This window comes from Mustelus asterias, chromosome 2 (genome assembly GCF_964213995.1).
Source record: "Mustelus asterias chromosome 2, sMusAst1.hap1.1, whole genome shotgun sequence".
NCBI classification, from domain to species: domain Eukaryota; kingdom Metazoa; phylum Chordata; class Chondrichthyes; order Carcharhiniformes; family Triakidae; genus Mustelus; species Mustelus asterias.
In genome coordinates this window covers 122,262,343-122,285,591 of record NC_135802.1, presented here as the reverse complement: position 1 = coordinate 122,285,591, position 23,249 = coordinate 122,262,343, and the positions used below count along the sequence as shown (strand labels likewise).

Below are 23,249 nucleotides of genomic sequence, written 5' to 3'. Positions count from 1 at the left end.
CTTCCCTGCAGCCAGTGAGGGTACAAAGATTTCCCTCGAGGCTCCAGCAATTTCCTTCCTTGTTTCTTTCAGTATTCTGGGGTCTATCCCATCAGGCCCTGTGGACTTGTCTACCTTAATGTTTCTCATGAATCCCAATGCCTCCTCCTTTTTGATCTCCACATGACTCAAACTATCTACACACCCTTTCCCAGTCTCATCATCCACCAAGTCCTTCTCTTTGGTAAATACTGACACAAAGTACTCATTTAATACCTCGCCCATTTCCTCTGGCTCCACGCATAGATTCCCTCCCTTGTCCTTGAGTGGGCCAACCCTCTTGGGTTTTATATATGACTAAAAAGCCTTGAGATTTTCCTTAATCCTGCAGCCAATGACTTTATGACCTCTTTTAGCCCTCCTTACTCCTTGCTGAAGTTTCTTTCTACTTTCCTTGTATTCCACACTTGCTTCATGTGTTCCCAGCCTCCTAGGCTCACAATCTTTCAATATCCAAGGTTCCAGAAACTTGCCATACTTATCCTTCATCCTTACAGGAATATGCCGGTCCTGAATACCAAGGTGTTTCCTCAGACACTTGTTCCACCATGTCCAACTCTTTTCTCAGCACCAGAACTAGCCTTTCTAGCTGGACTGAGGACATACAGCCCAAAAAAAAAAGAGATGAGTGCCAGAGGTGAGATGACAATATCTTTCCTCTTCACCAATTATTGTACCAAACAGACAACACATTGGGGCACTGAGAATCAAGAGAGGCCCACCAGTGTCTGGAATCAGAATTCACATGTCATCACAGCTCATTATCTGTATTTCTCCTGATAACGAAACCAACTATTCCAACCTATGGCAACATTTGAACAGCATTTAGTCAGCATTTAAGGCGAGAGGAGAGTATTCCAGGGTACAAGTGTTTTAGACGAGACAGAGGAGGGGCTAAAAAAGGTGGGGGAGTAGCGGTATTAGTTAGGGAGCATATTACAGTGGTGCAGAGGGTGGACAAGTTAGAGGGGTCATGTAATGAGTTGATGTGGGTGGAGCTCAGAAACAGGAAAGGTGCAATCACTATGTTGGGGGTAAACTACAGGCCACCCAACAGCCCATGGGAAGTGGAGGAACGGATATGTCAGGAGATTCTGGATATGTGCAGAAAGAATAGGGTTGTTGTAGTGGGAGACTTCAATTTCCCTGGTATAGACTGGAAAGTGCTTAGGGCTGGGGGTCTGGACAGGGAGGAATTTGTAAAATGCGTACTGGAAGGTTCTTTGGAACAGTATGTAGATGGCCCAACTAGAGAGGGGGCTATACTGGATCTAGTTCTGGGAAATGAGCCCGGTCAGGTCGTCAAAGTTTCGGTAGGGGAACATGTGGCAAATAGTGACCACAACTCTGTTAACTTTAGGATAGTAATGGACAAGGACGAGTGTTGTCCTAAGGGTAGGGTGCTAAATTGGGGGAAGGCTAACTATAGCCGGATTAGGCAGGAATTGGTGGCCGTTGATTGGGAGAGGCTGTTCGGGGGTAAGTCCACGTCTGGCATGTGGGAGTCTTTTAAGGAACAGTTGATAAGGCTGCAGGACAGGCATGTGCCTGTAAAAAGGACGGATAGGAAAGGTAGGATTCGAGAGCCGTGGATAACCAGGGAAATTGAGGATCTGATCAAAAAGAAAAGAGAGGCGTACGTTAGGCCCAGGCAACTGAAAACAGATGGAGCTCTGGAGGAATACAGAGAGAGTAGGAAAGAACTCAAATGGGGAGTTAGAAGGGCAAAAAGAGGTCACGAAATGTTCTTGGCAGACAGGATTAAGGAGAATCCTAAGGCATTTTATTCATATGTTAGGAACAAAAGAGTTGTCAGGGAAAAAGTCGGACCTCTCAGGGACAAAAGGAGGGGAATTATGCTTAGAACCCAAGGGAATAGGGGAGATCCTAAATGAATACTTTGCATCGGTATTCACAAAGGAGAGGGACTCGTTGACTGGGAGTGTCTCAGAGGGAGGTGTTGACCCGTTAGAGAGAATCTCCATTACAAGGGAGGAAGTGTTAGATTTTTTAGGTAACATTAAAACTGACAAATCCCCAGGGCCTGATGGCATCTATCCTCGACTGCTCAGGGAGACAAGAGATGTAATTGCTGGGCCTCTGACGGAAATCTTTGTCTCTTCCTTGGACACAGGTGAGGTCCCGGAGGATTGTGAATGTGGTACCGTTATTTAAGGAGGGTAGCAGGGATAACCCAGGTAATTATAAGCCAGTGAGCTTGACGTCCATGGTAGGGAAGTTGTTGGAGAGGATTCTTAGAGGCAGGATATATGAGCATTTAGAACAGGACAATCTTATTAGTGACAGACAGCATGGCTTTGTAAGAGGGAGGTCGTGCCTTACAAATTTGGTGGAGTTTTTTGAGGAAGTGACAAAAACGGTTGATGAAGGAAGGGCCGTGGATGTCGTCTATATGGATTTCAGTAAGGCATTTGACAAAGTCCCTCATAGCAGGTTGGTTAAGGAGGTTAAGGCTCATGGGATACAAGGAGAGGTGGCTAGATGGGTAGAAAGCTAGCTTGGCCACAGGAGACAGAGGGTAACAGTCGAAGGGTCTTTTTCCGGCTAGAAGTCTGTGACCAGTGGTGTTCACAGTAAGAAGTTTAACACCACCAGGTTAAAGTCCAACAGCTTTATTTGGTAGCAAAAGGAACACCAGTGGTGTTCCATGGACTTGCGGATAGCAATGAACATTGTCGGACAATACAGCAGGATATAGATAGGCTGGAAAATTGGGCGGAGAAATGGCAGATGGAATTTAATCCAGATAAATGCGAAGTGATGCACTTTGGAAGAACTAATGTAGGGGGGAGTTATACAATAAATGGCAGAGCCATCAAGAGTATAGAAACACAGAGGGACCTAGGTGTGCAAGTCCACAAATCCTTGAAGGTGGCAACACAGGTAGAGGTGGTGGTGAAGAAGGCATATAGAACATAGAACAGTACAGCACAGAACAGGCCCTTCGGCCCACGATGTTGTGCCGACCTTCATCTGAAACCAAGATCAAGCTATCCCACTCCCTACCATCCTGGTGTGCTCCATGTGCCTATCCAATAACCGCTTAAATGTTCCTAAAGTGTCTGACTCCACTATCACTGCTTGCCTTTATAGGACGGGGTATAGAGTATAAAAGCTGGAGTCTGATGTTGCAGCTGTATAGAACGCCGCACTACCAGAAGGACGTGGAGGCGTCAGAGAGAGTGCAGAGAAGGTTTACCAGGATGTTGCCTGCTATGGAGGGTCATAGCTATGAGGAGAGATTGGGTAAACTGGGCTTGTTCTCCCTGGAAAGACAGAGAATGATGGGAGACCTAATAGAGGTGTACAAAATTATGAAGGGTATGGATAAGGTGAACGGTGGGAAGCTTTTTCCCAGGTCAGAGGTGACGATCACAAGGGGTCACGGGCTCAAGGTGAGAGGGGCGAGGTATAACTCAGATATTAGGAGGGATGTTTTTTTACACAGAGAGTGGTGGGGGCCTGGAATGCGCTGCCAAGTAGGGTGGTGGAGGCAGACACGCTGACATCGTTTAAGACTTACCTGGATGGTCCCATAGGCAGTCTGGGAATGGAGGGATACAAACAAATGGTCTAGTTGGACCAATGAGCAGCACAGGCTTGGAGGGCTGAAGGGCCCGTTTCCTGTGCTGTACTGTTCTTTGTTCTTTTTGTTCTTTGGACCCGAGGGGCAACTTTTGCACACAGAGGATGGTGCATATATGGAATGAGCTGCCAGATGAGGTGATAGAGGTGGGTACAATTACAAAAGTTTGAAATACATTTGGACAGGTACTGGACATGGATGGGAAAGGTTTAGAGGAATATGGGCCAAATGCAGACAAAAGGGACAAGTCCAGTTTAGGAAATCTGGTAGGCATGGACAAGTTGGGCCGAAGGGCCTGTTTCCGTGCCTTATATCTCTGTGACTCAATAAATGGTAGATAACAATCGCACTTTGGCCAATGATCTTCTGGAACAAAAGAAAGCTCAGCCACAGTCTTTGATGTTTAATTGCACTGCCATCACCCCACCATATTTGATAGGTCATCGTTGACAGAATCTTTAATCGAATCAACCAAATGAACATCAGGGTTTGAAGAGTAGGGTTAAAGTTGACTACTCAGTGATGTGTCACCAATCTTCTGACTCCTCAAAACCTCTCCATCATCTGTCTATCTTGCACATATCAAGAGTCTGATGGAATAATTCCATTCATATGTATGCTCTAGCTACAAGAAGCTCGAAACCATTAGCAACCTGTTTGAAGCCAACTAATGGACTCAGGCATCATCAATTCAATAAACCAGTGTCCCAGAATAGACATATAACAATTCACGAACATTGTTCAGCTATACTTCAAAAGCTCTGTGATCTCTATTACCAAGAAAGACAAGAGCAACAGTGGGATGGAAACACTACCAGCTTCAGTTTGACTATATGTTTATTACCATTTCTTCAGTATTGAAGAGTTCATATCCATAGAACACAATCAGTGCAGCACAAAGACTGCAACAGTTGAAGACAATAAACCAGCAACTTTCCAAGGCAACTAATCATGGGCAATAACTCTGACCTTTCCAGTGCTTTCCATATCCTAAGGACTGTAAAAAAAGAAAATCAGTCATTACTACACACCAGAACACTCACAATTTATGAAAATAAAACAAAATAAAATAATCTGGAACTGAATAAATTGCAACTAAATGTATTATTCAGATTGAAATTGTGTTCCCAGTTACAACACATCTCTGGGGATTCTTATATATTCAATTATGAGAGATTTAGATGAAGTAAATCACGAAAATCTACTTCCACTGATGCACAAAGAATTAAATCACCAGAATTAATTATAGTCATTAGAGGATATGAGTTTATCATCAGGAGAACAAAGAGAGAATGAAAGAAGATCTTTTTTCTCATGCAGAGATTTGATCTGCCACAGCAACCTCTGCAAGACGTGCCGGATCATCGACACGGATGCCATCATCTCACGTGAGAACACCATCTACCAGGTACACGGTACATACTCTTGCAACTCAGCCAACGTTGTCTACCTGATACACTGCAGGAAAGGATGTCCCGAGGCATGGTACATTGGGGAAACCATGCAGACGCTGCGACAACGGATGAATGAACACCGCTCGACAATCACCAGGCAAGACTGTTCTCTTCCTGTGGGGGAGCACTTCAGCGGTCACGGGCATTCAGCCTTGGATCTTCAGGTAAGCGTTCTCCAAGGCGGCCTTCACGACACACGACAGCGCAGAGTCGCTGAGCAGAAACTGATAGCCAAGTCCCGCACACATGAGGACGGCCTAAACCGGGATGTTGGATTTATGTCACATTATCAGTAACCCCCACAGCTTGCCCCTGGTCTTGCATAATCTCACCAGCTGTTCTGTCTGGAGACAATACACACCTCTTTAACCTGTGTTTAATGTTCCCTCCAACCACATTATCTGTACCTTTTAAGACCTGGCTGGCTGTAGAGATTTGCATTCTAATTAGTATTCTGTAACTTTATTTCTGTGTCTGTGCACTGTTGGAGAACAGAGACCACTCCATCTGACGAAGGAGCAGCAAGCTCCGAAAGCTTATGGTATTTGCTACCAAATAAACCTGTTGGACTTTAACCTGGTGTTGTGAGACTTCTTACTGAGATTTGATAGGACATGGAAGAAAACTTGCAAAAGGTTAAATCTCATGGGATCAAAGGTGAACTAGCTAGATGGGTACAAAACTGGCTGGGCCATAGAAGACAGAAGGTAGCAGTGGAGGAGTCTTTTTCTGATTGGAGGTGTACTGGGACCTCTGCTGTTTGTGTGTGTGTGTGTATATAAGAGAATACAGCAGGATATAGGTAGGCTGGAAAATTGGGCAGAGAAATGGCAGATGGAATTTAATCCAGATAAATGTGAAGTGATGCATTTTGGTAGATCTAAGACAAGGGGGAGCTATACAATAAATGGCAGAACCATCAGGAGTATAGACACAGAGGGATCTGGGTGTGCAAGTCCACAGATCCTTAAAGGTGGAAAAGGTAGTGAAGAAGGCATGTCGCATCTTGCCCTTATTGGATGGGGCATAGATTATAAAAGTTGGCATATGATGTTGCAGTTATATAGAATGTTGGTTAGGCCACATCTGGAGTACTGCGTCCAGTTCTGGTCACCACACTACCAGAAGGACGTGGAGGCTTTGGAAAGAGTGCAGAAAAGGTTTACCAGGATGTTGCCTGGTATGGAGGGTATTAGCTATGAGGTGAGATTGAGTAAACAGGGTTGTTCTCCCTGGAAAGATGAAGATTGAGGGGTGACCTAATAGAAGTTTATAAAATTATGAAGAGCATAGATAGGTGAACAGTTGGAAGCTTTTTCCCAGGTCAGAAATGACAAACACAAGGGGTCACAAGTTCAAGGTAAGGGGGGGCAAGGTTCAATACGGATATGCAGGGGACGTATTTTACATAGAGGGTGGTGGGGGCCTGGAATGCACTACCAAGCAAGGTGGTTGAGGCAGACACGCTAGGATCATTTAAGACTTATCTAGATAGCCACATGAACAGACTGGGAATAGAGGGATACAAACGGATGGTCCAGTTAGGAACACATGATCGGTGCAGGCTTGGAGGACCGAAGGGCCTGTTCCTGTGCTGTATTGTTCTTTATGGGAGGAAGGAAAATCCATAATAGCTTTTACAATAGTTCAATATTAAAAAGGGAACATTTTTTAAAGTGTGTGGAAAAGGGCAGGGGAATAAGATTAAGTTAATAGTGCTTTCAGTGAGCTGGCACAGGCATGAAGGGTTATGCTGGATTTGAGCTTCATTTGTTTTGTTTATAACAATATCTGCATGTCCCCTGTGTACTATTCATTCCACTATTTGTGTTTGGACAATTTTTAAATCAGTCATTTTATTTACCAAAAGTTGTTTTTTTTCCCCCCATACATTTCAAATAATGCACAAATTACCTTTTTTAAAAACTAAGATGGTAAAATGGTCATAAATGACAAAAGATCAACAGACCCAGCAGATTTGCCATTTAAGCATAATCCCACTGTGTAACCACAAAATTAAGCATATTACTAGTTCAAGAAAACACCTCTTTCTACATTATTTTGCAAAATGTGAAAGAGACAACAAAGCAATATTATCAATTTGCTGATCCCACATGTCCAGTGAAGAGTTTGATTGGATTAAAGGTCAGAGAATTAGTGCTACTGTTATAGCCCTAACTCTGACCCATATTCCACTTTGATGTGACTCCCCTCTGGGAGCACAGGATCAGTGAATTGACCCAATTTATTCTTAAAGAAAAGTATTTTACATGTGCTGCAGTAGAAAATTTCAACATGCTTAGATTGAGTTTTATATCCACTTTTGCAGCAACGCAAGATGTTTGTAATATTCATAGAAACAAAGTGAGTGAAATGTTTCGGTTCTTGTGTGACTTCCGACCACTCAACCAGAAGATGCATGATTCTCCCCAGACACTGATGTCACACTAAACATAATATAGATCCAAATCAGTGTAAAACTAAATAAGACAAGTCTCAAGCTTGTCTATTGGATGCCCTGGAAACTGCATAAATCTAGTTTTTAATATTTCTGATGTTAGCTTCTATCAAGAATCTCCTAATTTTAAAACCTGACTTCTAAGGATCTATGGATTGGCATGTATTGTATTAATTCAATGTATGTATGAATTCAACAACACCAACGCCAAAGTTATTGTTCCTTCATCACTGATCTCAGAATAATTTGCACTTGTGTGGATGACAGAATAACTTGCACCTGCCAGTTACCCATTGCATTCTACAAACAACAATAGCTGCAGTACCAATGGAGCCTTGGAACAGAAAGGATCTGGATGAGGAAGTGGAGGGATGGGTTGGTAAGTTTGCTGACGACACCAAGGTAGGTGGTGTTGTGGATAGTTTGGAGGGATGTCAGAAGTTGCAGCGAGACATAGATAGAATGCAAGACTGGGCGGAGAAGTGGCAGATGGACTTCAACCCGGATAAGTGTGTGGTGATCCATTTTGGCAGATCCAATGGGATGGAGCAGCAGTATAAAATGAAGGGTACCATTCTTAGCAGTGTAGAGGATCAGAGGGACCTTGGGGTCCGGGTCCATAGGACTCTTAAATCGGCCTCGCAGGTGGAGGATGCGGTCAAGAAGGCGTATGGCGTACTAGCCTTCATTAATCGAGGGATTGAGTTTAGGAGTCGGGAGATAATGCTGCAGCTTTATAGGACCCTGGTTAGACCCCACTTGGAGTACTGCGCGCAGTTCTGGTCACCTCATTACAGGAAAGATGTTGAAGCCATTGAAAGGGTGCAGAGGAGATTTACAAGGATGTTGCCTGGATTGGGGGGCATGCCTTATGAGGATAGGTTGAGGGAGCTTGGTCTCTTCTCCCTGGAGAGACGAAGGATGAGAGGTGACCTGATAGAGGTTTACAAGATGTTGAGGGGTCTGGATAGGGTGGACTCTCAGAGGCTATTTCCAAGGGCTGAAATGGTTGCTACGAGAGGACACAGGTTTAAGGTGCTGGGGGGTAGGTACAGGGGGGATGTCAGGGGTAAGTTTTTCACTCAGAGGGTGGTGGGTGAGTGGAATCGGCTGACGTCGGTGGTGGTGGAGGCAAACTCGTTGGGGTCTTTTAAGAGACTTCTGGATGAGTACATGGGATTTAATGGGATTGAGGGCTATAGATAGGCCTAGAGGTGGGGATGTGATCGGCGCAACTTGTGGGCCGAAGGGCCTGTTTGTGCTGTGGCTTTCTATGTTCTAAAGTCAATATTATTGAACAATGTATATTGATGTTTGTCAGGCGGTTTGGATCTCTGTCATCTTATCAATTATCAAACCACTTTTCATTAGTACCTCTGGCTCAAGAATATTATCACACTCTCAATGATGAAAACAGACTGGAGAAGTTAGCACTTTGTTTCACTGAAGCTAAACGTGGCAGAGCTCTGCCAGATTCTGAAGAGTTGTGATAGAATAAATAGTGATAAGATTATAATACTCTTTAAGGAACGGTCACTAGCTTCAATTTATCACAAAGAATTAAATCACCAGAATTAAATGGAATTGGAGGGCAGCTTGAAAAATTTCCAAAAGTCATTTGACAAGATGCTGCAAAAGAAGGTGTGCATGAAGTAAAAGCCCATGGAATTGGAGGAAGTGTGTTAGCATGGATTGAAATTGGTTGTCACATAGAAAACAGAGAGTTGAAATAAGTGGGTCTTTTTCAGAGTGGTAAGATGTAACTATTGGAGTGCCGCAGGGGTCAGTTCTGGCCCGCAATTGTTTACTATTTACATTAACGACCTAGAGGAAGGAACAGAATGCAAGGTTTCCAAATTCAATGATACGAAGATAGGTAGAAGGACATGCTGTGATGAAGATATTGTGATTCTGCAACAGGATATAGATAGATTGGGTGACTGGGCAAAAACCTGGCAAATGGAGTTTAATGCGGGGAAGTGCGAGACCTGCATTTTGATAGGAGGAATCAAAAGGCAAATTATTACCCAAATGGAAAGAGACTGCAGGTGAGTGAAGAAGAGGGACTAGGTGTTGAATCACAAAGCATAGCAGACAGGTCCAACAAGTAGTTACGGTGGCAAAGGGCATTTTGGCCTTTATTGGAAATGGGTTGGAGTTGAAATAGAGGGAGGTTTTGTTCCAATTTTACAGAGCGTTAGTAAGGCCTCACCTGGAATATGGTGCATAGTTTTGATCCCCTTTTCTAATAAAGGATATAGTAACATTGGAGGCAGTCCAAAGGAGATTCACCAGGCTAATTCCTGGGATGAGGGGGTTGAACTATCAAGAGTGACTAAATAGTCTGGGTCTGTCTTCCTTGGAGTTTAGAAGAGTGAGGGGTGACCTTATTCAAACATACAAAATCCTGAGGGAGCTTGACAGGGTAGATGGTGAGATATTTGACAAGATATGGGTGGCACGGTAGCACAGTGGTTAGCACTGCTGCTTCACAGCTCCAGGGTCCTGGGTTCAATTCCCGGCTCGGGTCACTGTCTGTGTGGAGTTTGCACATTCTCCTCGTGTCTGCGTGGGTTTCCTCCGGGTGCTCCGGTTTCCTCCCACAGTCCAAAGATGTGGGGTTAGGTTGATTGGCCAGGTTAAAATTGCCCCTTAGAGTCCTGAGATGCATAGGTTAGTGGGATTAGCGGGTAAATATGTGGGGGTGGGGCCTGGGTGGGATTGTGGTTGGTGCAGACTCGATGGGCCAAATGGCCTCCTTCTGCACTGTAGGGTTTCTATGATATTTGAAACTTTCCCACTAGTGAAAACAAGTAGACATAACCACAAGATAAAGCGTCTGTCATTTAAAGCTGAGGTGCGTAGAAATTTCTTCTCACAGAGGGTGGTGCATCTCTGGAATTCTCTGCCCCAAAAAGTAGTGGAGGCTGGATCATTAGAAGCATTTAAAGCAGAGGTGGATAAATATTTGATGAAATCAACGAATAAAGGGCAATGGGGAAACAACACAGAAAATGACAGTGTAGATCAGTCATGATGGTATTGAATGGTGGTGCAGACTTGAAGGGCCTGGTGGCCTAATCCTGCTTCTATTTCTTGTTATTTTGTGTGTCCTGGTGAAAAATAGATGTATTAAATGGCATGCCAGTGAACAACATTCGTTTGGATTCCTTTCTGTGCTGTAACACATTCTATAATTCTGTGGTGATGAGAATTTAACCAAAACCAAAATTGGATTGAATTTTAAAGATAGTTTCTGGAAAGGTTGTGACATATTTGGCATCTTAAAAGATTTGCCCAGAAATACATACAGAAGGGGAGGATTACATTGATAATGTTATAAATGTTTCTCTATGAACTTAGACCGAAAGGAAAAGTCAATAACTTTTAATCTCCAAGGGAATTTCACAGTAACTTCATAGAACAGTACAGCTCAGTACAGGCCCTTCGGCCCTCGATGTTGTGCCGAGCTTTCTCCGAAACCAAGATCAAGCTATCCCACTCCCTATCATTCTGGTGTGCTCCATGTGCCTATCTAATAACCGCTTGAAAGTTCCTAAAGTGTCCAACTCCACTATCACAGCAGGCAGTCCATTCCAGACCCCAACCACTCTCTGCGTAAAGAACCTACCTCAGACATCCCTCCTATATCTCCCATCTTGAACCTTATAGTTATGCCCCCTAGTAACAGCTACATTCACCCGAGGAAATAGTCTCTGAACGTCCAATCTATCCCCCTCATCATCTTATAAACCTCTATTAAGTTGCCCCTCATCCTCCTCCGCTCTAAAGAGAAAAGCCCTAGCTCCCTCAACCTTTCCTCACAAGACCTATCCTCCAAACCAGGCAGCATTCTGGTAAATGTCCTCTGCACTCTCTCCAATGCTTCCATATCCTTCTTATAGTGAGGTGGCCAGAACTGCACACAATATTCCAAATGTGGTCTCACCAAGGTCCTGTACAGTTGCAGCATAACCCAATGGCTCTTAAACTCAAACCCCCCATTAATAAACGCAAACAAAATAGTGTGGAGGAGCAGAGGGATCTAGGTGTATGTGTGCATAGATCCCTGAAAGTTGGGAATCAAGTAGATAAGGTTGTTAAGAAGGCATATGGTGTCTTGGCGTTTATTGGTAGGGGGATTGAATTTAGGAGTCGTAGCGTTATGTTGCAACTGTACACAACTCTGGTGCGGCCGCACTTGGAGTACTGTGTGCAGTTCTGGTCCCCACATTACAGGAAGGATGTGGAGGCTTTGGAGAGGGTGCAGAGGAGGTTTACCAGGATGTTGCCTGGTATGGAGGGGAGATCCTATGAGGAGAGGCTGAGGGATTTGGGATTGTTTTCGCTGGAAAGGCGGCGGCTAAGAGGGGATCTTATTGAAACATATAAGATGATTAGAGGTTTAGATAGGGTGGATAGTGATAGCCTTTTTCCTCTGATGGAGAAATCCAGCACGAGGGGGCATGGCTTTAAATTGAGGGGGGGTAGTTATAGAACCGATGTCAGGGGTAGGTTCTTTACCCAGAGGGTGGTGAGGGATTGGAATGCCCTGCCAGCATCAGTAGTAAATGCGCCTAGTTTGGGGGCGTTTAAGAGATCCGTAGATAGGTTCATGGACGAAAAGAAATTGGTTTAGGTTGGAGGGTCACAGTTTTTTTTTTTAACTGGTCGGTGCAACATCGTGGGCCGAAGGGCCTGTTCTGCGCTGTAATGTTCTATGTTCTATGTTCTTAACACACTTTAGGCCTTCTTCACGGCTCTATCCACTTGAGTGGCAACCTTCAGAGGTCTGTGGATATGAACCCCAAGATCTCTCTGTTCCTCCACATTCCTCAAAACCCTGCCATTGACCCTGTAATTCGCATTCAAATTTGTCCTACCAAAATGAATCACCTCGCACTTATCAGTGTTAAACTCCATCTGCCATTTTTCAGCCCAGCTCTGCATCCTATGTCACTTCATTGCTATGTTAATGATAAGCCTTACTTGTGACTAATAAATAAACTTTAAAACGTTTTAAACTTTTAACCGTGGCTCTTATCTGGGGACATACATGATCTGTAAATTCATATTTGAAATGATAGAGTGCTAGAAACCCAGTTAAAGAAATCACTGCAGCCGCAGGCGCTGCTGGAAAGATAGCATTTCAGGCCACAGATACAAACCTCTGAACAAGCGCATGACTTAAAAATTTGCATTTATTTGAACCTTTTCCTACACAGCTAATGAGTTGTTTTCTGCCGTATAGCAAAGGCGGTAGATTTAGTCCCGTTCCTTCCTCAACTAAAATATTTGTTTTGTGTTCAAACATGTTTCCAATTAGCCTCATCCGTGAGTGAAGAGTTTATGTCCATTCCTTTTCCTGATATAAATCTCGCTTCAGCCGTTTAAACCACAATTTGAGATAGAAATATGGGTTCCCCTTAAAAAGGGTGCAATATTAATCCAACAACATTGACAGCTGGAGGATACTCACTCTGTTGTTTTTGACGAGCCTTGTCACAGATAGCCGGTCTGAGCTGAAGTTTGCTACCATTCGGCAGAGTACAGTTTCTGGCGCAGATCACCACACCCAGGCAAGACTTTTTCAGGATTTGACAGTTGTGGTTATTAGTGTTCCTCATAGCCCAGCCACTCAGGTGCCTCTGTGCATTTTTATCGTCTGCAGTGTAAATATATCGAACATAGCCATCTGTCCACTCCTGGAACGTGTCAAACTGCTTCACATCCTGAAAGTTGCGCACACAATTATTGATTTGTTTAGAAAGACTGTCAAATAAAAAATACGATACAAGAAAAACATACATGGGTTGGCTTATTATGAGTCCAGGCCAGATTTTAGAGGGTTATAAATCTGCAGTGAATTCTAAAATAAATCGGAATTTTTAGACTGGAACAGGTTTTACATGTCTCATCAGACTTTTGAATGGATCCACCTCGCATTAAGTTGATCTTTCTCTACACCCAGCTATGACTGAAACACTACATTCTGCACCCTCTCCTTTCCTTCTCCCCAGGTACTCCATGAACGATATGCTTTGTCTGTATGGCGCGCCAGAAACAACACTTTACACGGTATACATGTGACAATAATAAATCAAATTAAAACCATGTTCATTTTGAGCGGATCTGTAAAATTCATAGAATCTGATTAAAATGCGATCATCCGAAGTTATACCCAAATTAGATATATTAAAAATGGTTATGTCTGTAATCGATTTGATTTTAATTATTAAACACTAAAAAGAACCAGCCAACAAAATGAATGAGTGCTGAATTCGCCAAAGCGTGAAAGTCAAGTTTTAAACATTTAATATGCTTCAGAGGCCGAAGTCAATCATTTTCAAATTGCTGACTTTGACACCATCAACAAATCAGCACAACATTTTAAATAAAAACTTGGCGGCAGATGGAAAGAATAAATATGCTCACTTAAGGCCAAAATATCCAGGCGCCGGTAAACGGTAGGGACAGAATTATCGGACTGAAGGAACGGAGTCTGGACTGTTTATTGCCTTTATATAACTGCTTTTGAGGGAGCGAATCTTGTTCTCTCCCCACCTCATACATCATCTTTGAGTTTCAACGGTACTTTAACATTATGCCACGATAGTAATTTGCACCATAGTGTATAAATACTAGATTTGAATCGCTCACTTGTGAGGGAGCTTTCCCAACAGTTACCTGAGGTAGTTTGGGGTCGTTAATGTCCCAAGTGATTTTCATGCCGTAGGAACACACACAGTCGGCATCTTCGTATTGATCCCCTTTGGACATATTTCTTTCAGCCAATAATTACATCGGCTGGCCTGAGAATCCACTCGTACTCCGATTCATGCACTGTAGAAAAGAAATGGTGAGCATAATGGAACAGATACAGGATAAACAAACAGAATTCGAAAGTCGAGATGTTTTTAAGTCTGACAGAAAGTGCTCGTGTTTAGAGAATAGCAAAACCTGCGGCATTTGAATCTCATTTGAGTCGGTGTGGAGTAAAATAAAGTTTGACAGGAACACGCTAGAGTCCAAAGATGAGTGAAGATACTGCGAACACTCCCTGAATCACCGGATAACCTCGCAGTGATTCAGGATACACGCTCTTTTTGACACAGTTCGGTAGGAGTTGAACACCAGCATCAGCTTTGATCTCAGGTGAACCGTGTTGGTGTGATCTGCGAAGATTGCCTGTTCTAAACTACACGTAGACTACACGTAGTCAGTCACACATGACCCACCCGCAAATCCAGCACTCGCCGGAGACATAACCCCAGCAGAAATCAGCCACTGACACAGTCAAGGCTGAAAACCACATCAAAACACAATGAGCAGAGATCTATGTATATACATTTTTAACAGCAAAGCTGCGTTGTCGGATTTCTGTTGATAGCACAATACAATTATTTATTCTTTAGCAGTCAAAATAAATTGAGAAAGTCACCATCTCTTTCCTGACCGTTGTCTAATGTGGACTACAGCCCATTACACAGATTTCATGATGTGATTGGAATATGTGGCGAATTTTAAACAAACGTTCACATACTGTGAAAATAAGTGTGAAAATGGTTGTGAATCCGTTCAATTCGCCGCACATGGTTCAAAGTGAACGGAGAACAGTTGTAACGGATTTGTGGGACGTTTCACGTTAATGTGTGGATTATTTTGAATTGAAGACGAAGCAAAATGCTTGCAACATTTTTCGGAGCCAATTACTTGTAAATCTTACTTCGGTGACACCTATGGGATACAGTTTGGTGATAGCGTAAAATGAGAAAATGGAGTTACATTCTACAGTTGAACACTTGGCTCTTTCCCAACTTTAGAGGTTAGATCTCGATTTTAGTCCAAACAAAAAGCGGACAAAAAGCAGTCGTTTCGATCGCTATGAAATATTTGTGAACTGTGAAATATGTATTTTTTTAAAAATCAGTATATAATACAATGTTCAAATAATAGCAATCTGTTCAGATGAGTTGAGTCTAATGGAAAACGTTTCCAATGCATTTGTGTTGTTTGTGCATTCTGAATGTAAAGCGTGTTCTGCCTTTTCTTATTTATATAACAACATTGCTAAATATTTCTTCACTCTGTATGAAGGGAGGAACCTTTCCAACTGTCGTAGAACAAACAGGGAAACGAGCAAACCCGTTGTCTTATTGTTTTGTGTAAACCCGGTAGATATTCAGTTTAGGAATCGGACAAACCTTGTAAATCGAGAACCTGTTCTGAAAAAGCAGCCAAGCCTGCTCCGGTACTCGTTTTGGCGAAGTATTTTTCATTACAGTCTTTATATATAAATGAAACTACGGATGATTCGAGATTTGTTTAGCCAGTGGACTGAACATTCAGGTTATAGTTGAAATATAAAGGAGAATTGTGACAGTAACACTTGGATCTGAATCGGGTTGCTCATTCGGGTGACCATATCCCACGAAATACACAGAGACTTTGAACAGGAATGCCGAACAGCCGTAATCCTCACCTCAGCTCAACCTTCGTGACACTTAAAGATGGGCAGGAACACCTTTCCTGATCGGAGTTTAATGGCTTTCTTTCAAAGATCTACAAAACACTCGCTATAAAAACAAACAAATGCTCATCCCCAAAATAAATACTGATCATTATTTAACATCCCAAAATATTAACTAATACTGATACCAAATTGAACCAATACTGATCCGTAATATAAAACAAATACTGACCTCGAAAATTAAACTAATACTAACCCAATTAATTTAATCAACACCGTATTTAGGAGGGTCCTGAGCTGCTGGAACTTGGCTCCTAAATAGAGAAGCCATCTTCTTCAGTTTAACAGCATACTGAAATAGAGATGACAACCTTAACATGTAGCTGCAATAGTTTCACTGGAAAGTTCCCTTTGTAAATGGCAGCCCAATTGCCGAATTCCACAAATATTCAGGCATTTTATTAATATAACCATTTGTCTGACTCTCATTAAGAACCAAACCAAGGTGTGAAAACAGTGTCGCACCTTTGTTTGTGTTGCATCAGTTAAATAGCATCGACACAAATTGACAAAACAATGGCAGAACAAGGAAGTCTTTCTGAAAGAAAAACCTTCAAGAAACGTTCAGTGATTATGCAAATTAGATATTAAATAGAACTATGCTCAAATAGTGGATAATAGTAGTAAACGTCAAAAAGACAATCTTTAAATGAATATTTGAATTTCTGGAACAGTTACACTAGATTAATCATTTCTCAAAATTAATATCCAAAACGTTCCAAGAATTGGTATTCCCATGGCAGTTTTAAATCCTGAAACAAATAAATGTTTTGAAATGTTAAAGAGAAAACAATAAACCTTGATCATAAGAACATAAGAAATAGGAGCAGGAGTAGGCCATCTAGCCCCTTGAGCCTGCCCCGCCATTCAATAAGATCATGGCTGATCTGACGTGGATCAGTACCACTTACCCGCCTGATCCCCATAACCCTTAATTCCCTTACCGATCAGGAATCCATCCATCCGCGCTTTAAACATATTCAGCGAGGTAGCCTCCACCACCTCAGTGGGCAGAGAATTCCAGAGATTCACCACCCTCTGGGAGAAGTTCCTCCTCAACTCTGTCTTAAACCGACCCCCCTTTATTTTGAGGCTGTGTCCTCTAGTTTTAACTTCCTTACTAAGTGGAAAGAATCTCTCCGCCTCCACCCTATCCAGCCCCCGCATTATCTTATAAGTCTCCATAAGATCCCCCCTCATCCTTCTAAACTCCAACGAGTACAAACCCAATCTCCTCAGCCTCTCCTCATAATCCAAACCCCTCATCTCCGGTATCAACCTGGTGAACCTTCTCTGCACTCCCTCCAATGCCAATATATCCTTCCTCATATAAGGGGATCAGTTCGAGAAAGTTATTGAAAAGCTAGTTAAAGGCAGATCATACTGTGAAGTTGTAAAATAAGTAAATGTTTCTAAAGTCCAAATTCAACACATCACCCTTGCAGCAATATCACAGATATAGGAAAAGAAAACCAGAATATACAAAATGTGAAACCTATGAAGATCTCAACAAAAATCACACAAAAGTTTTTTTTCATTAGTGTCTCATGTAAGTTTACATTAACACTGCAATTAAGTTACTGTGAAAATCCCCTGGTCACCACACTCCAGTGCTTGTTTGGGTACACCGAGGAAGAATTTAGCATGGCCAGTGCACCTAACCAGCACAGGGGCAGCACGGTAGCACAGTGGTTAGCACTGCTGCTTCACAGCTCCAGGGACCTGGGTTCGATTCCCAGCTTGGGTCACTGTCTGTGTGGAGTTTGCACATTCTCCTCGTGTCTGCGTGGGTTTCCTCCAGGTGCTCCGGTTTCCTCCCACAGTCCAAAGATGTGCGGGTTAGGTTGATTGGCCATGCTAAAATTGCCCCTTAGTGTCCTGGGATGCGTAGGTTAGAGGGATTAGTGGGTAAAATATGTAGGGATATGGGGGTAGGGCCTGGGTGGGATTGTGGTCGGTGCAGACTCGATGGGCTGAATGGCCTCTTTCTGTACTGTAAGGTTTCTATGATTCTATGATCATTGGGACTGTGGGAGCAAACCCACGGGGAGAATATGCAGACTCCACACAGACTGTGACCCATGCCGGGAATCAAACCTGGGTCCCTGAAGCTGTGAGGCAGCAGTGCCGAGAAGAAAGTTTCACTTCTGGCACACTAAGCGAAATATACCAACTTCAAGAAAAGTTTTGAAAAATAAATTTGTTATACAATTCAACATTTGATTAACATAAAATGAGTCACATGGTTAACTCATTTTGCTATTTAATTTTCTACATTAAGAACAAAGAACAAAGAACAATACAGCACAGGAACAGGCCCTTCGGCCCTCCAAGCCCGCGCCGCTCCCCGGTCCAGGATTGAATCCTGAATCCAGGATCCCCACCCAATTTTCCAGCCTATCTACATCCTAATATCCTATCCACCGAGCTGTCCCTCACAGCTACGATGCTTTGTTCATCACAACCTATTAACTCACCCCCACCCCCCCCATTCCAGACCATGTGATCTCCAGGGAGAGGCGAAAACCCAGAGTGAAAACCCCAGGGCCAATATGGGGAAAAGAAAATCTGGGAAATTCCTCTCCGACCCCGTGGCGATCGAAACGAGTCCAGGAGATCACACTGGCCCGGATCAGAAAATGCTTCCCAACCCTATTCATTTCCACTTCTGCTTTACGAACATCTGAATTCCCTGCCCCCGAGACAGGTTCCCAACTATCCGCAGTCTCGCTCTGTACTGGCACCAGCAAGATGATCATAGAATGAAGCCTTGAAACGAGAAACAAAGAACAATTAGCCCGCGCCGCTCCCTGGTCCATACTAGACCACTCTTTTGTATCCCTCCATTCCCACTCCGTTCATATAGCTGTCTAGATAAGTCTTAAACGTTCCCAGTGTGTCCGCCTCCACCACCTTGCCCGGCAACACATTCCAGGCCCCCACGACCCTCTGTGTAAAATATGTCCTTCTGATATCTGTGTTAAACCTCCCCCCCTTCACCTTGAACCTATGACCCCTCGTGAACGTCACCACCGACCTGGGGAAAAGCTTCCCACCGTTCACCCTATCTATGCCTTTCATAATTTTATACACCTCTATTAAGTCTCCCCTCATCCTCCGTCTTTCCAGGGAGAACAACCCCAGTTTACCCAATCTCTCCTCATAACCAAGCCCCTCCATACCAGGCAACATCCTGGTAAACCTCCTCTGTACTCTCTCCAAAGCCTCCACGTCCTTCTGGTAGTGTGGCGACCAGAACTGGACGCAGTATTCCAAATGCGGCCGAACCAACGTTCTATACATCTGCAACATCAGACCCCAACTTTTATACTCTATGCCCTGTCCTATAAAGGCAAGCATGCCATATGCCTTCTTCACCACCTGTGACGTCACCTTCAAAGATCTGTGGACTTGCACACCCAGGTCCCTCTGCGTCTCTACACCCTTTATGGTTCTTCCATTTATCGTGTAGCTCCTCCCTACATTATTCCCACCAAAATGCATCACTTCGCATTTATCAGGATTGAACTCCATCTGCCATTTCTTTGCCCAAATTTCCAGCCTATCTATATCCTTCTGTAGCCTCTGACAATGTTCCTCACTATCTGCAGGTCCTGCCAGTTTTGTGTCATCCGCAAACTTACTGATCACCCCAGTTACTCCTTCTTCCAGATCATTTATATAAATCACAAACAGCAGAGGTCCCAATACAGAGCCCTGCGGAACACCACTAGTCACAGGCCTCCAGCCGGAAAAAGACCCTTCCACTACCACCCTCTGTCTTCTATGACCAAGCCAGTTCTCCACCCATCTAGCCACCTCCCCCTTTATCCCATGAGATCCAACCTTTTTCACTAGCCTACCATGAGGGACTTTGTCAAACGCTTTACTAAAGTCCATATAGACAACATCCACGGCCCTTCCTTCGTCAACCATTCTGGTCACTTCTTCAAAAAACACCACCAGGTTAGTGAGGCATGACCTCCCTCTCACAAAACCATGCTGACTATCATTAATGAGTTTATTCCTTTCTAAATGCGCATACATCCTATCTCTAAGAATCTTCTCCAACAACTTCCCCACCACAGACGTCAAGCTCACCGGCCTATTATTACCCGGGTTATCCTTCCTACCCTTCTTAAATAACGGGACCACATTAGCTATCCTCCAATCCTCTGGGACCTCACCTGCGTCCAGTGACGAGACAAAGATTTGCATCAGAGGCCCAACGATTTCACCTCTCGTCTCCCTGAGCAGCCTTGGATAGATTCCATCAGGCCCTGGGGATTTGTCAGTCTTTATATTCTCTAACAAACCTAACACTTCCTCCTTTGTAATGGAGATTTTCTCCAACGCTTCAACACTCCCCTCCGAGACACTCCCAGTCAACACATCCCTCTCCTTTGTGAATACCGACGCAAAGTATTCATTTAGGATCTCCCCTACTTCTTTGGGCTCCAAGCACAAGTCCCCACTTTTGTCCCTGAGAGGTCCGATTTTTTCCCTAACAACCCTTTTGTTCCTAACGTATGAATAAAATGCCTTGGGATTCTCCTTAATCCTGTCTGCCAAGAACATTTTGTGACCCCTTTTTGCTCTTCTAATTCCCCGTTTGAGTACTTTCCTACTTTCTTTGTACACCTCCAGAGCTCCCTCCGTTTTTAGCTGCTTGGACCTAACATACGCCTCTCTTTTCTTTTTGACCAGTCCCTCAATTTCCCTGGTTATCCACGGTTCTCGAATCCTACCCTTCCTATCCTTCTTTTTCACAGGCACATGCTTGTCCTGTAGCCCTAACAACCGTTCCTTAAAAGACTGCCACATACCAGCTGTGGATTTACCCTCAAACAGCCTCTCCCAATCAAGAGCTGCCAATTTCTGCCTGATCCCACTAAAGTTAGCCTTCCCCCAATCCAACACCTTACCCTTGGGACACCACTCATCCTTTTCCATCACTATCCTAAAGCTAACAGAATTGTGGTCACTATTTGCCACATGTTCCCCTACCAAAACTTTGAAGACCTGACCGGGCTCATTCCCCAGTACCAGGTCCAGTATAGCCCCCTCTCTAGTCGGGCTGTCTACATATTGTTCCAACGAACCCTCCTGTACACATTTTACAAATTCCTCCCCATCCAGAGTCCCTGCCCTCAGCGATTTCCAGTCTATACCAGGGAAATTGAAGTCTCCCACTACAACAACCCTATTTTTCCTGCACCTATCCAGTATCTCCTGACATATCCATTCTTCCACTTCCCTTGGGCTGTTGGGGGGCCTGTAGTACACCCCCAACATAGTGACTGCGCCCTTCCTGTTTCTAAGCTCCACCCAGAGTGACTCGTTACATGACCCCTCTGAATTGTCCTCCCTCTGCACCGCTGTAATATGCTCTCCAACTAATACCGCTACTCCCCCACCTCTTTTGGCCCCTCCTCTGTCTCGCCTAAAACACTTGTACCCTGGAATATTCAGCTGCCAGTCCTGTCCCTCTTTCAACCAAGTCTCTGTCACCGCAACCACATCCAAATTCCTCGTGGGCATTAAGGCCCCAAGTTCGTCTGTCTTACCTGCTACGCTCCTTGCATTGAAGTATAAGCACTCCAGACCTCCAGGCCCAGTGAGGTCGTCCTCCCCCAGAGTGCTCTTCTTCTTTGCCAGCCTTGTCCCAGCCCCAAGCTCGTCCCCAGCCTCCACACTTGTAGACCTAATATTTTGATCCCCACCCCCCTGCCATACTAGTTTAAACCCCCCCGAACTGCACTAGCAAAGCTCCCAGCCAGGATATTTGTGCCCTTCCAACTTAGTTGTGACCCCTCCCTCTTGTACAGGTGCCATCCTCTCCTGAAAACTTCCCATTGATCTATGAAAATGAAGCCCTCCCTCCTGGATCAGTCCTTTAGCCAGGCATTCATTTGTACCAACTCCCTATTCTTAGCCTCACTGGCACGAGGCATTGGGAGCAGCCCAGAGATGGCCACCCTAGTGACCCTACTTTTTAACCTATTTCCCAACTCCCTGAATTGCTCTCTTAGGGTCCCCCTACTCTTCCTATCTATGTCATTTCCACCAATGTGTATAATGACATCCGTTTCTTTATCTTCCCCTTTTAATATGCCTCCTATCCGCTCGGAGACATCCGTGACCCCAGCACCAGGTAGGCAGACTACCATCCTGGAGTCCCGTTCGCACCCACAGAATCGCCTGTCTGTGCCTCTAACTGATGCATCCCCCACCACTATCGCTCTCCTAACCCCTCTCTTTCCTTTCCGGGCCACAGAGCCTGACAGTGTGCCAGTGACCTGGTCACTGTGGCTTACCCCTGGAGAGGCACACTCCTCCACACTATCCAAAACAATATACCTGTTTTGGAGTGGGACAACCACAGGTGACCCCTCTTCTAACTGTTCACTCCCCTCCCCTCTCACACCTGTCACCAAGCCCTTCCTATTTTGAGAGACCACCACTGGAGTCCTCCCTTGTACTTTACCCTTCTGCCCTTTTCTCCTCCTAACCGTGACCCACGTGTCTTCCTCCCGATGCCCCGGTGTAACTAGTTGCCTATAACTCCTGTCAATTTTTCTCCCATTTTCCCTGACTAGACTAAGGTCAGCGATCTGCAGCTCCAGTTCCATGACACGGTCCCTCAAGAGCTGCGGTTCCACGCACCTGGCACATATGTGAACCTCTGGGAAGCTAGGTGTTTGCAGGAACTCCCACATCGGAAGCACTGAACTGGCCGGTCACTCATACCTGCCCTTATCCTTTATAGGGTTGGATAAAAAACAACTAGCCTTGCCTCGCCCTTTCAGCCTAGGCCCTGTGAGCCAAAGCCCTTATAGTTCACACTCTGCTTCCCACTCACTCCACTGCCCGCTCCCGACGCTGCCCGCTGTATAGTGCAGCCGGCTTTTTATGCTCCCGGCGAACGCCCCAGGTAACTGCCTTTTATACTAAGACTCAACCTCCCAGATTCCCCTTCAGCTGACCTCACTTCCTCAATTCAAAACCCTGAAAAAAGCCCGCGAAATATACAAGGAATACCCTTAAATGAATAAATGAATAATTAAATCACTTCTTTGCTTACTCTCAGCACTCCTGCTAAGACTCTCTCCCCCAGTCTCACTCCAGTCAAAAAAAAATGTGAAAATGTGTTGGTGGGTA

The 23,249-nt window shown here is 44.3% G+C and overlaps 1 protein-coding gene and 1 long non-coding RNA gene across 2 annotated transcripts in view; both read right to left on the bottom strand.

The window, feature by feature from the left end:
• The window catches only part of LOC144503779 (chorion-specific transcription factor GCMb-like), a 43,571-nt gene extending 29,233 nt beyond the window's left edge, over nt 1-14,338 (bottom strand). The window contains exons 1-2 of the mRNA XM_078228645.1: nt 14,246-14,338; nt 13,038-13,290 (exon numbers count right to left, since the gene is read on the bottom strand). Of these exons, the coding sequence (XP_078084771.1) occupies nt 13,038-13,290; nt 14,246-14,338 (346 nt within the window). The remainder of the gene's footprint in view (nt 1-13,037; nt 13,291-14,245) is intronic.
• Nucleotides 1-18,626, bottom strand: part of LOC144511011 (uncharacterized) — a 292,598-nt gene extending 273,972 nt beyond the window's left edge. Inside the window, exon 1 of the long non-coding RNA XR_013500731.1 lies at nt 18,566-18,626. This is a non-coding gene — a long non-coding RNA (uncharacterized LOC144511011). The remainder of the gene's footprint in view (nt 1-18,565) is intronic.
• Between the last annotated feature and the right edge of the window lie 4,623 nt (nt 18,627-23,249).